Source organism: Atta cephalotes (assembly GCF_000143395.1).
Source record: "Atta cephalotes unplaced genomic scaffold scaffold00071, whole genome shotgun sequence".
Classification (NCBI taxonomy): domain Eukaryota; kingdom Metazoa; phylum Arthropoda; class Insecta; order Hymenoptera; family Formicidae; genus Atta; species Atta cephalotes.
Genome location: NW_012130135.1, coordinates 1,058,119 through 1,071,695, shown reverse-complemented (window position 1 = coordinate 1,071,695; position 13,577 = coordinate 1,058,119). Strand labels below are relative to the sequence as shown.

The following is a 13,577-nucleotide window of genomic DNA, read 5'->3' as shown; positions in this document are numbered from 1 at the left end:
CGTACGTAACGTAGTACGTACGAAGTAGAGAGAGAGTAGGACGTAGAGAGTAGAGTAGAGAGTAGAGAGAGAGAGAGAGNGAGNGAGAGAGAGAGAGAGAGAGACAAGCGATACTAGGGTGGCGCGATAGAAATTGTGGCCCCCGGCCAAATGTCGCACGGGGATAAAGGTCTAACCACTCGTTGGCGGAAAATACATCGGACTTGTGCACCAGTGCGCCGCGTAAATCCGAAAATTCATTACTGCAGTGCGCACCGCGATTGTTCGTAGCCGGCATTCGAGTCGGTCTGCGCGAAGCGGCATTGCATTAATGGCCGAGCGTCAGGATTTACAGGAGCGACACCATTGTTGACAGGCAAATATAAAATTTTCACGTCTCCGATAGTACACGCCACATGAATAACGATCATCATCGAATTAATAACTGGACCGTGAGTTACGGTTACGGCGTATTTAGACGATCGACTCTGTACTTGCTGCGACACCAGATTTTCGCTGATTACGAGGCATTATGACGGCAATTACAATACGCAATCAATTTATTACGTAATAACAAGCACTATTATGTGTCACGGTTAATTGTTCATATTAATGTGCAATTTTCCACGAAATTCGTTTGTATATTGTAAGAATAAATCAATGTGTTACTTCTCTCTTTGATATAATTATAAAGATAATAATGATACGCGGAAATAATGGTTTTAATAAAATATCTAAAAATTCAGCTAGATTTGAAAATAATTTTGTTAGACCTTTTTATTGATCCAAAATTATTTTCACATCTATATCCAGTTAAACTTTTACATTAAAAAAAAATTGTTCATTTGATTAATTAATTTACTAATTATTGATTATTGCGACAAATAATGTCTCAATGATCGAATTGGTATGATACCTGAAAAGTTCAGGAGTTCCAAAGTTCAAATGGCTGAGGCAATATTTTTTGCAAAAAAAATTATTCGATTTTGTATTTTCCTAATATCTAATTATTAATATTTTTCTAAAGATGCTTATTAGCACCAAAAATTATTAAATTGCTTATCAAATTAATAAGTGACATTACTATTCTGATTCTGTACTTGAATGTTACAAGACTGAAAAAAATTTCGTTCAGTTTGCAGAATCAGATATATAAATTCATAAAGAAATATTTAAAACTACTAAAATCCACTATGATCAAATATAGAAATTTCTCCTATTTAATAAATTAGTAAATTAATTTAATAAATTAGTTAAATGAACAATTTTTTCTTTAATGTAGATATTTCAACAAAAGAGATATCTACTTTCTTTCCATATATAAGTAGATATACACGATAGCTAAATTTATAATAACATTATTATCCACGATTATAAACGTCTATAAAAATAAAGAGCAATTTATAGAAAATTGAAATTATCTCTTTGTCAGAAGGCGAAGATGCCGCAGAGGTGGATGACGCTTATATCTTGGAAGAAGACGATGTGCCTTCAGCTACGATAGCCAGCGATACAGAACTCATCTCTGAAGGCGGCGGTCATTTACCAGTTTTCCTCACGGAGCCCGTAAACTCTTTCGTCGTGAAGAATAAGCCCGCAATTTTACGTTGCAAGGCTGCTCACGCGCTACAGATCTATTTCCGTTGTAACAACGTGAGGGCGGAGGATTCTCAGCAGCAGGATTTTGTGGATCCCCATACGGGAACGAGAATCGTTGACTGCGAGCTCAACGTTACGAGGGATCACATCGAGGAATACTTTGGCAAGGATAAATTCAAATGCGAGTGCATCGCCTGGTCTGGATCAGGGCAAATCAAGAGTCAGCCGGCAATCATCGACGTTGCTTGTAAGTATACAAATAAGATCATACTAACATTTAATTTTCTCCGATATCTATGATCTTAATATCTCATTGATAAAATTTTCAATCTGTAAGTAAGATAACAATATTCCAAAAACAAATTATAATGTTAGATTATATTCTTACTTTTAAGACAGACGGTTCTTATTCTCGATGTAGGTAGAGTACATGAATCAGAAAGGTTTGAAATAAACGTCGCGAGAATTCTGGGGACAGCCGACTTTTCGTTTCACTTTGCCTTTGTCCTCTCTTAATTATCTTGATTCTCCTGCCAGCAAACTCGTTATTTAATTCTGTTTCTTAATTGACGACAATGCAATGAACGTCGAGTTTCCAAGAGAATCAATTTAAAGACAGAACCACTTGGCCAATTTCAGAGTTACATAACTCAAAAGCTAGATGTAAAAATGCACTTGAAGCGATAGAAGAAATAGATCACCGCGTACGCTTGAGAAAAAAATAGAACGTAACATAACAAGAGATTGACAATATCGAATGTCGAAAATATATTATGATATTTTTTATTATGATATAAATTTTTCAATGGATATGAAATGGAACACTAATAGCGAGTTCGATTCGGCACTCAGTGCACGCTAGTATACATTAAAACCATCGTCCACAAATTAATGTAAAAATGTATGCTTAATATAAATATATAAACTCATGAATTAAATCGCGAAATCCTCAATATACACTTTATTGTGTTGTTTAATAAAATATGTATTTTACAATTCGATATATTTGTATTTTATAATTTCGATATATTTTATTTTCATTCAGATTAGATCAGTGTACAATGGCATTAATTTTAATATACTAGTACTATAATTGTTCAACTGAATTCATTATATCCATAATTCCAAATTTCATAATGCGTTTAAATGATAATTTTAATCAATTATTCTTGACTTTTATTAAAACGAAGACGTGTTTTTTTTCAGATCTGAAAAAGCAATTCGAATCGCCACCATATTCCGTGTCTGTCGAAGCAGGTCAAAGTACCGAACTTAGATGCCTACCTCCGGTGGGAGTGCCACCACCTAGAGTTTACTGGTTAAGAAATAATATCCCCGTAGATACCGAATCGGATACTCTTTTAGTATCCAGCGAAGGTCATCTTCTTATTGGTCAAGCAAAACTTAGTCATCAGGCGAATTACACCTGCGTCGCAGAAAATATTGCGGCAAAACGGTTAAGCGAACCAGTTAGCTTAACAGTATACGGTAAGTTCATTATTAAAGATTCCCTTTAATAATTATACGCAAAAAGAACTCTAAAACTTTAGCTAGATATATATCTGAAAATAATTTTGTTGGACCATCAAAATAATTGTGTAGGATGCTCAAACTGATTACCGGAACAATTTTTTGCAGCGTTGCTCATTATACTTGAAAACTCATCATGCTTCTTGTAATTACTTATGTAATTATTTAGATGGTTAAACAAAACTATTTTCAGATTTGTATCTTTCGCTAAAATTATTTTTTCCTTGTAAATTCTTTGCAGTTCTTTATTATATACATTATATTATATGTTTCTTAGTGTTATATAGTAATAAGGTCTCTAAAACTTTCTAATCCAAGGATATAAAAAAGTGATGAAATGGAATAACCATTTTTATTTTTTAATAATTATTTTTTATTTTAATATATTTTTTTTTTGAACAATGAATAAATTTTTCTATATCATTAAAAATGTTTAAAATTTTTTCAATTGAAAACTGAAAAATAAAAATAGTTGTTTCATTTTATTATCCTTTTTATTCACCCTTTCTTGAGTCGGAAACATTTGCACCTGACTACGTATATTTCAAAGTTTTTTCTTTACATTAAATAAAAACTTTTACTGATTTCAATTAGTTAACGGCGGCTGGTCTTCCTGGTCGTCCTGGTCGGAATGCCACTCACGATGCGCGAAAGGCGGTCAGAAGAGGACGAGAACGTGCACGAATCCAGCGCCCATGAACGGCGGTCAGCCATGCCTCGGCCCCTCTCAGCAAAAGATGGACTGCAACTCGGGCTGCTCCGGTGAGTCCCTTGAATTCATTATCCGTGCTCGCAAGAACGCGCGTAAAATTTTCGACGAAGAAACTTGTCTGCATTACGAAGAGAGTTCTTGTCTACCTTCGTATATCTCTTTGTTATATTAAACAAGCATCTTTGTTATATCTTAACCTATTACAATGACGTCGCTCAAGGTATTTAACTTGTAAGCAAGCGAAAATGGTTTTCCTCTTTCTTCTCTCAGTTAATGTCGATCAAACGATAGAGTAGATTTTGCCATCGTAAGATGATATTATTAATGCTGAAGAAAGGAAATTCTCGCTTGATGTGTGACGTCCTATCCTCTCGCGTCGCTTGTGTCCTCTTTCCTCGTTGAATGTATCTATTGCACATGCCACACAGTCTTTTCAAATATACGTGAAGTCTTTATCGTATTCACCTTTCAAAACGTTTGCGACATCTTAAAGGCACCTGTGGCTATCCTCGTAAAGAATATGCAGACTGCATGCAAATGACCAAGCCCACGGGGATAATACCCGAGGAAAGTCGGCGCTCGCTTTATATCGGCGGTCAAGACATTGATCGATCCGATATTCTTTCGGCGTTTTCACGCGAGAGACACGTTAACCGCTCGCACTCGCGTTGGTCAATGCACTCACGACGCACTTTTTATTCCCCTTAACGCTCGCTTTGGAGTAGCCGGGGCTTTGGAAGAATTCACTAACACCCTGGGTAAGTCCTTCACATATGCATGAATCATGTCCCTCAGCCCGGAACGAAAATTAAACCGCGACACATACACGACCGCAGCCGCGACCGCGGATAAGGGCGTTTTAATAAAACGCAGTAAACCGCCGCAAGTGCGACGCGCTATATATTCGATGGCGCTTAAGTGCCAATAAAGCAGCCGGCTTGAAACGAGAGATTAGAGATATAAACGAGTTTGATGTTTTAGTTAGTCATCTTTCTATATAGTCTTTTCTTTTTTCTTCACACACGCTGATCTAAATTTTAAGGAAAAACATACCAATATGAGTCAATTATATATAAAAGAGATAAACGTCGTTATAAGAACCAGTACAGTGGCAATAAACGTAACCAAATTGACAAGTATAGTTTCTGACCAACGAGACTATACGCGGGGATTCGCGCGAATTACGAGCCTTTTTGTCCTGTCGAACTTTTTTATTATCGCTATACTATATCGATCGAACTCGTCTTAACGATTCTGAATGAAACGAAGTCTCTATTTTGCTTCTTTTGTCAGCCGTGGACGGACAATGGTCTAGATGGTCGGCATGGTCAGTGTGTGGGAGCGACTGTACGCACACAAGGAGAAGAACATGCGACGATCCACCACCTAGCCATGGTGGACGATCTTGCCAGGGCAGGGATATCAACGTGGCGAATTGCACCGGTGGCATGTGTAACGGTAAGTCACTGGTGAATTTTGTTATGTCTTGATTGCGTTTTTCGCCCGTTACAACTTTTTTGCGCATCGTGAAGTTTCAATGACGAGCCGTTCCGTCGTATCGATTTTCAACTAATATAGACGCGATAAGAATATATTTCTCATTTCGCTTAAAATAGAAATAAATATCTTGTTCGTTTAAATCAATTTAACACAAGAATGGTTTTATCAAAAATAAAATACCGTGATGTCTTCCTTTAAAACGAGCGATACATTGTTACTTTTACATTTTTAAATACAATTTGACATCATCCTCGCGGAATTTTTTATATTTGTAGAATTAGAATTTAAAACGTAACTGTGGACTTAGTTTCAATGTAAAACAAAGCGTTAACAGATGTATGAATTTGCGCGGAAGTAGTTTTATCAGTACTATCGAAATCCTTTAATTATCTAACTTACCAGCGCTTCCTTTTACAGTCAGCAACGCGAAGGTGGGCGGCGCTCATTTAACCGAGGAAGGTGAGTTGGGCAAGCAATAAAGCATTTTCCTGCTCTTTTAATCTCTCTCGATCCTTTTACGATTTTACCTCGCGTCGTTTTCCCGTGCCGTTCGTTCCTGAGCCGACCGCGCTGCAAAGAGAAAAGTTTCTCGATTAGATAAGCTACGATCTCTCTCGCGATGTACGCGGATCTCCTCCTCCGATTCGTTCCGGATTTGTAGACGCTCGCGAAAAATAAAACGAGATGAAAGGAATAGGAGGTTCTCCCTCGCGTATACAGGGCGCGACCGAGGCGTTCGACCGCGAAGCAAATGTCCTTAACTCGTCGTGCGACATTCTTGGATGGATTCTTCACGCCCGGTGCACGCCATTTATATTCTCGGCGACGCGGCGCTATGCCCGACGATCTGATACCATTCAAATCAGATGTTTTATGCACCTCGAAAAAGGCAGCAAAAATAGAAAGCGTGAATTCAGGCTCGGTGAACATTAGCATTATTCATTGCTCCGATATATAATAACGCGAGTTGGGGCGTATATATACGCATATATACGCGTCGTGCATCAAACTCGTCGATCTACGCGCTTATGCTAAAAATAATTTCCGAGAATGAAACGAGAGCTGATTGACTGCCCACGATATCGCTCGCTTCACCGCGACATATTTACGGACGCGTTTTTCCGCGCCGCGCCGATAACAAGCGCGGATGGCTCTCCCGCGCACTATTTACTTTTAATTACTCGACCAATTAATTATTGACGCTGCCACGAAGGTCCGATATGATCGTTGCGACCCCTCATTGCGCGATCCAAACAATCGTAACAATGAGGCAGCAGCTCGTTTAGCCAAGGGTGGCCCACCGGTCCGTACAGACGCCAATTTCCCCGCGTGCGCGCGCTACCCTAAGGTAGCCAATTCTATCGACCGAAGCGCACATCAAAGTTGCACGCGATACGGCTGCACCCTCTCTACCCTCTTTGCGCCGAGGGGCGGAGAGACTGGCTTTAATATCGAAGAAAATTATGTAATCGGTAGCCGTTACGCCCTCGCCGCGGAAGGGGGAAATTGATCGCGCATGCAAATAAAGTGCCATTATCCCAGAGCTCAGACCCGAGCGTGTACACGACTGAATCTCTCCTCGAGGGGGCTGGATGCCCCGAAACAACCCCCTTGAATCCAGAAGTGAGTTCGATTTTCCTGAAAGCGACGATAAAATATAGATGGAAGATATCGCGCGCGCACGCCGGAGGAACGTGATGCGATTTACCGCCTTACGCCAGCAGGCGTCTTACAAGAACCCCAAGTCATCTCGGACATCCCTGGTGTAAATATTTAAGACGCGATGCCGTCAATCGAGGTAGAACGTTTGTAATGGGCAGATCACATTGATCGAGTGTATCATTGTAGCAAAAATATGTAGTAATTATACAGAATTTTAACATTACTTAAATATAATGATATAAATGTAAGAATATTTCTTTATTTAAAAATGATACAATTAAAAAAGAAATTGTTTTATTTTGAATTATTTAGTCATTTTAGCTGATCAAATATCAACTGTTGGTTGGACATTTCGAGTTAAATCATTTTTAAATATAATTATATATTTATTATAATTTAGAATGTCAATATTAGAATTTAGGATGTCAAAATCATCAATTTAAAAAAAAGGATAATTTTTCGGAATATGTGAAATAAAATTGACATAAATGATACTTCATGTTTTTAATCATGTTTTTAAGAATATATTTTTTCGATATTAATTAATCAATCATTTTCTGTTGAGTTAAAAAATAATTTTTCTCCTTTTCTCTGAAAAATTTAATTTTTTTGATTGTGTCCCTTTTAAAGTAAGGAAATAACATAAGCTTTTTATAAATATAACAATAATAATCATCAATATCTTACGCAGTCATTATATAGAAAATGAAAAATTTACCAATGGTAAAAGTTGAAATCATTCTGGGCAATGCGCTATCTCTCAGAAATAAAGATGAGAAATAGCTTCAGATACATTAGGTTCGGTTTATGAAGCATTATCAATAGCTTCGAAGAAAATAAATCCCGACGCCCCTGCGGAAAGCCACTTTTCAAGCTGTCTTTAGGAGGAGGGTGGAAACCATGCGCGTTTCCGATCTCGTCCTGCGGGTAACGACGTGGAACTATTGCGTTTTCAAAATCCCTCCTCCGAATTCGTATGCATTTTCGTCGCTGTCGCATATATATTGATGTGCGAGGCACGTGTGGAGAACACGGCGTGCGCCAACGAGACACACATGATCCCGCGAAAGGGAGTTTGAGCTCGAAAGTCACGTAGCAGGGTTACGACCTCGTATGGCTTTGACATTCTAAAATTGGAAGAAGCTTAAGAGTGTCAGGCACTCTTCGCACGGCAAGCGGTTGAGGTATTTCTCGAAAATTTTTACGACCGCAGGGACATTTTCTACATCGTGTCTTTCGTTGCCGCAGAACTGTGCCTATAGGGAGCTTCCGTGAATGCTTAAGCACGCGAAGTAATCCGGTAAAAGGAAAAATTGCCCATAATTCAGATATTGCGGCGAGGCTTCTGCGCCGCGTAACATTTTACTATGCGCCTGGTTTTATTTTCGAGAATTTCATTTCCTTCGAGGTTGTGCATTTACTTACATTATCCATATATCCGGAACGGGCGACGATGACACGGTCGTAAAGCACCACGGTGAATTTCATATCCGTGTATATATCTTCTCGCACGATCCCTGACAACATCCCATGTATCTTCGCGTAATTTCGTCTGTATACTTCGCTAAATACTCGCTGCATTGCGATACAATCTTGGTCGATCGTTTTAAACCGCAATTCCGATGCCACGCTTTTCATCAACGGGTTCTCTTCCCTTCACCTCGGGCACAACGGCACGTAAAATTATTATTTCGCTTGAAACATGTTCGCATCGCGATGCTTTTATTGCATACGTTAATAGCAGCGATAATAATAATCGGAATCTTTATAGTCGTACGAAATAACGCAGAGCTGTAAAACGATAAACTGACGTGCTAAGGAAAACGAGCGCACGAAGGAAACGAGCGTGTCGCCGGTGTAAATGGAGAGGAACCTTAAAACTTTCCTATGACGCTCGTAATATTTAGCGACGCAGAGGCGTTTAATACTCTATGGTACTGTAGGCTTCTTTTGTCATAACAAAAGAAGTCTCATGCACAAAGTAAATAAAGGTTATGACGTTAAGCGATTCACGAGGAAACAATTAAGTCGCTCATGCACGATATCTCTATATTAAAAATTGTTTGCACACTATTTACAATAATAAGCATTCAATATCATTCAGCTAAACATTTTTACGCGACCATCGTGTTGTTCCTTCTATAAAAGATCAATAATGAAAGATAAGAAAGATATTAAAAATTCGCAATATGTGATTCTATTATAGCGAATCGCCAGATGGACGTAGCCTTATATGTCGGTCTAACGGTCGCCTGTGTGGTAATTGGTGGCTTGGCGATCTTTCTGGCGAGACTTTTGCGACGAAAAGGTCGTGATCACTCTTTGTACTCCATGGCTCGTAATGGTAAGCATTTCAAAGGTAAAAACGAATGTAACGTTAAAACAAAGATAAAAATTATACATTTCGACTAGATTCTCTCTAATTAGATATGTGAAACCCAAAACTTTGTTCTTTCCAAAGATTAACTTTCTTTTCGCGATAATTAAAGGTATTACGTTACGATCAATTAAATACGCAAATAAAACAAATAATCGTATCGTGTTACTTATGCTCATTAAATTATTTCCTGCTCAGTTGTTTCATGCTCATTATCGCACTGAGAGATATTGTCTCTCACAATTGGGAATAGGAAGATACTATTTCGAAATTAATATAACTTATTACTTTCATTTTCTCTGAATCATAAATAAATAAACATCTAGACTACAAAAGCAAACAAAATATTGAAATAATTTTAATAACTGATAGACACAATAATTTAGCTCATTTGTTACAACGACGTAACTTAAAAATTGTCATTTTGAGTTGCTTGCCGATAAAGAATGGAAATTTTTTAAATTCTTTAGAATGAAATCTCATTCAAAGAGTGAAAATTGAGTCAATCTTGAAAAAGAATGGCTCAGTTTTCAATCTTTAAGAGAGAGATTTTTACTCTTCAAAGTGAGAATTACTTTAAAAGTTTTAGAGAACATAAAGAAAATTAAAAACTTTAAAAGAATATACAGTACTTTTATTCTTTTACAATTAGTTATATAAAAATTACATTTCAAAATTAATATAATATTTTAATGATTCGAAACATTTTTACTGGAAAAACTAAGCTGCTTTGAGTTACGTCATTGTTATAGCAAATGAGACATATATTGCAATATTTTATTTTTCTTTCGCGCGACGTTTCAATCGTAGCCCGTAGACACGTAGAATCGGAATAGTATCTCGGCGGCGTTTGTCCGCAGCGCGCAGAGATACCCACGAGCCGTGCCTCGGCCGTGTGCGTTTCAGAATTCCAGCCGGAGTTCTTCCCGGATCAGGACAAGAAGCTGAGTCTGCAACCGGATGTGACGGCAACGAGTGTGCCGGCCTGTTACGAGTATCCTTTCGACCCGAAGCTGTCGATGTCGAGATCCCTTTCGGAACACCACTACGACGTGCCGCACTTGTCGATCGCGCCGCAACCATCGCCGATGTCGCCCACGCCGAGCACGTCGACCCAAGAGTCATGCAGCGACAAGCAGATCCACTCCGACAGTGAGAACAGTGTCACTAGTTCTTACCCGTCCTCGGACTCCACGTACAATGTTGCCTCGGAAAGCGTCCGGTTGCCAAAGCTGGAAGCTGGAAACGTCGCCAGGGCGGCGGTGAACACGCGTGGCGCCCTGCTGGTTCTTCCAGACTCCGGGATCTCTATGTCGGTACCCGAGGGAGCCGTTCCCAAACCGCTCCGGGAAGAACTCTATCTGGCGGTGCTCAACGAGGATCGTTACCGGCCCCGATTACCCGGTGAGTGCGAATTATTCATAATGTTACGCGTCGCGGGAGGCGGATGTTGAGCTTTACGATCGCAGCTGCGAACTTTCGCAGTGTACATTCAAGATATTCGCGATAGCGCGATGTTATTTTTATATCAACGCCATTCCCTGCACGTGCTTCGCGCGAGTTATATCCTGCTTGATTTGATGTTCAATATAGGGCATCGCTACACCGGCTCTTATGTTAGGGACGGTGGATAAAACTGTCTAGGGAAAAGAAAAGATTTTGCAATCCTCGATAACTTTAGTTTACCCTTGATTGGAAAATTACACGCGCTTACATGTTAATATATTAAACACAATTAATCAAATGAGTCTAACGTGACGGATATTACAATAACAACATCGGTGATAACGATAACGTACAATAATGGCATTAAGTTCGATAATTCATGATGTTACATTCGTGCCGCTATTATTTCCGCTGTATATCGCTTACACCATTCGAGTCTCCCTGTTTTTTCCCCACAGACGGGATAACTCAGTTATCAGCTGTGGTGACCTGCGGCCCGTCATCCGCGACCTTTAACAAGCCTGTGATTCTTCAATTTGAGCATTGCGCTATGTTGCATCCGGCAACCTGGGAACTGAGTGTTTGGGCATGCGACGGTATTAATGTCGATGACGCTTCCTCTTCGATGTCGAAAGATCATCAATCAATTACGTGGAACAGAGTACTAACTCTAGGCAACGAGACTATCAACACACCGTTGTTCACGCAGTTAGATCACGCGGAAGCTTTCATAGTAACCGAGCAACTCCGCGGTTATGTGTTAGCCGGACAGAGCTGCGAAAATTCGATCGCCACGAAGAGATTGCGATTAGCACTCTTCGCCAGTCAGGCCGGTCAGTGCTGCGTTCGAGTTTATGCCGTGGAAGACACGAAGGCGGCAATGAAAGCCATCGTCGATCGGGAATCGCAAATCAGGGGCTATCTGTTGGACAAGCCGCGCACGTTGCTGTTCCAAGACAACGGGGAGTCGCTCTGCGTCAGTCTCGAGGAAGTCGGTAACGAGTGGCAGAGCAAGTCGCCCACAGAACGTCAGGAAGTCCCGTTCCGGGATGTTTGGAACCGTCAGGAGAACGCCAAGCACGTGACCTTCGGCCTGGACACGGCCTTTGGTCCGACCACCACGAGAAGCTACAAGCTACAAGTCTCGCAAGGAAACTCCGACACGAGACAGGTCTTCAGAATCGTTTACGATGGCGCGAAACAGTTGATCTCTTCGGGTAGTGTCACGAGACCACTCAGGGAAGTCACCGTGGTTAGCAGCGGACATGCTAACAATGCCACGACTGACTCTACCACTCTACGACCGTTCCGATTTACGAGATCTTTGAGGAAGCAGCTCTGCCAATGCTTAGACCCACCGAATGCTCTGGGCAACGATTGGAGAATGTTAGCGCAGAGGCTTCAAGTCGACAGGTTAGTGACCCGGCCAACAACTTTCCATCTTACTTGTTATTCTAGAGTAAAGCTTCTTTAAATACGCAACTATATTTATGCAGAGCATGAAATTGCATTCGTTAATGCCAAGAGATTTATACGTTTCAACACAAATCAAACAACATAATAATATTTGTTTTAACAATAAGATTAAACGGTTCCTTTTAACGCCGATTAATATGCTTAACTGTCTATTAAATTTATTAGTTTTTATGACTAATTTAAAAAATTATAATGTCAATATATGAAGTCTATTTAGAAGTTAAGAAGTTTTATAGAGGGAAAAAATGGTTTTTTTCAAAGTATCTAAAAATTTAGCTAAGTGAAGATCTGAAAATCATTTCATTAGACATTCCTCAAAATAATTATGTAAGACATTCAAGCTGGCTAGACTATCAAAGCTTTTTGTAACATTTTATCATGCTTGAATTTTCTACATAATTATTTTTATGATTCAATAAAATTATTTTCAGATCTGTATTTAATTAAAGTTACTAGAAAAAAAATTTAATGTTTAGCGAAACTGTTTAGTTGAAATTTTTGCAACAACCAAATATTTTATTTATATAACAATAAGTTTAGTTGTTTCTATAAAATACATTGTTCTGCTTTATAAATAACAAAATTATTTATTTATACAAATTAAACAATTTAGTTTGCATAAAATTACAGTTTTGTTGTTTAAAATTATATTTTAATTAAATTTCTGTTGTTACAACAAAATTCTGAATAAAACATTTTTTCTAATGTACATACTTTTATAAAATCGTTTTTTCGTATATTATTTACGTCGTTCATCTCCTTACTATTACTAAATATTCCCTAAACGCGTTCCATTTTGCCATATAAGCAATATAACTACTACTTTCCTTGATAATAACACAGCCGGTGTCTTCGTTCGTATAATAGGTACATCAATTACTTCGCAACTAAGGCCAGCCCGACCGAGCATATTCTGGATTTGTGGGAAGCGAGGCATCGAGAACCGACGGCGGTGACGGATTTGTTGAATCATCTTAGAGTAATGGGCAGGACTGACGCTGCCACAATTCTGGAGGCGCAGCTCGGCCCGTGGCTTTGAATAAACAGAAAACCGGATCTTGAAAAGCATTTTCAGCGGTGAGTGAAAGTCGAGACTGCGTTGTACACCCACCCGTGAGAAGTGATCAGTGAATCAGTATACAATCGAACGGCGACTGATAAACTCGAGACCGATCAGCGAGTGAAACGGATCGCCGTTGGAGTGAGTGCGTGTGTGCATGCGAAAGAAAGAACGAGTGAAACGAAGGAGGCAGGAGAACGATTCTCCAAACGAACTCATCGAAACACTGCCTTAAT

The 13,577-nt window shown here is 39.2% G+C and overlaps 1 protein-coding gene across 1 annotated transcript in view; it reads left to right on the top strand.

The window, feature by feature from the left end:
• The window catches only part of LOC105624050 (netrin receptor UNC5C-like), a 22,535-nt gene extending 9,215 nt beyond the window's left edge, over positions 1-13,320 (top strand). Inside the window, exons 2-10 of the mRNA XM_012205414.1 lie at positions 1,412-1,825; positions 2,785-3,066; positions 3,703-3,870; positions 5,114-5,278; positions 5,738-5,779; positions 9,189-9,326; positions 10,266-10,763; positions 11,264-12,218; positions 13,149-13,320. Coding sequence (XP_012060804.1) covers positions 1,412-1,825; positions 2,785-3,066; positions 3,703-3,870; positions 5,114-5,278; positions 5,738-5,779; positions 9,189-9,326; positions 10,266-10,763; positions 11,264-12,218; positions 13,149-13,320 — 2,834 coding nt within the window. The remainder of the gene's footprint in view (positions 1-1,411; positions 1,826-2,784; positions 3,067-3,702; positions 3,871-5,113; positions 5,279-5,737; positions 5,780-9,188; positions 9,327-10,265; positions 10,764-11,263; positions 12,219-13,148) is intronic.
• Positions 13,321-13,577: the final 257 nt, after the last annotated feature.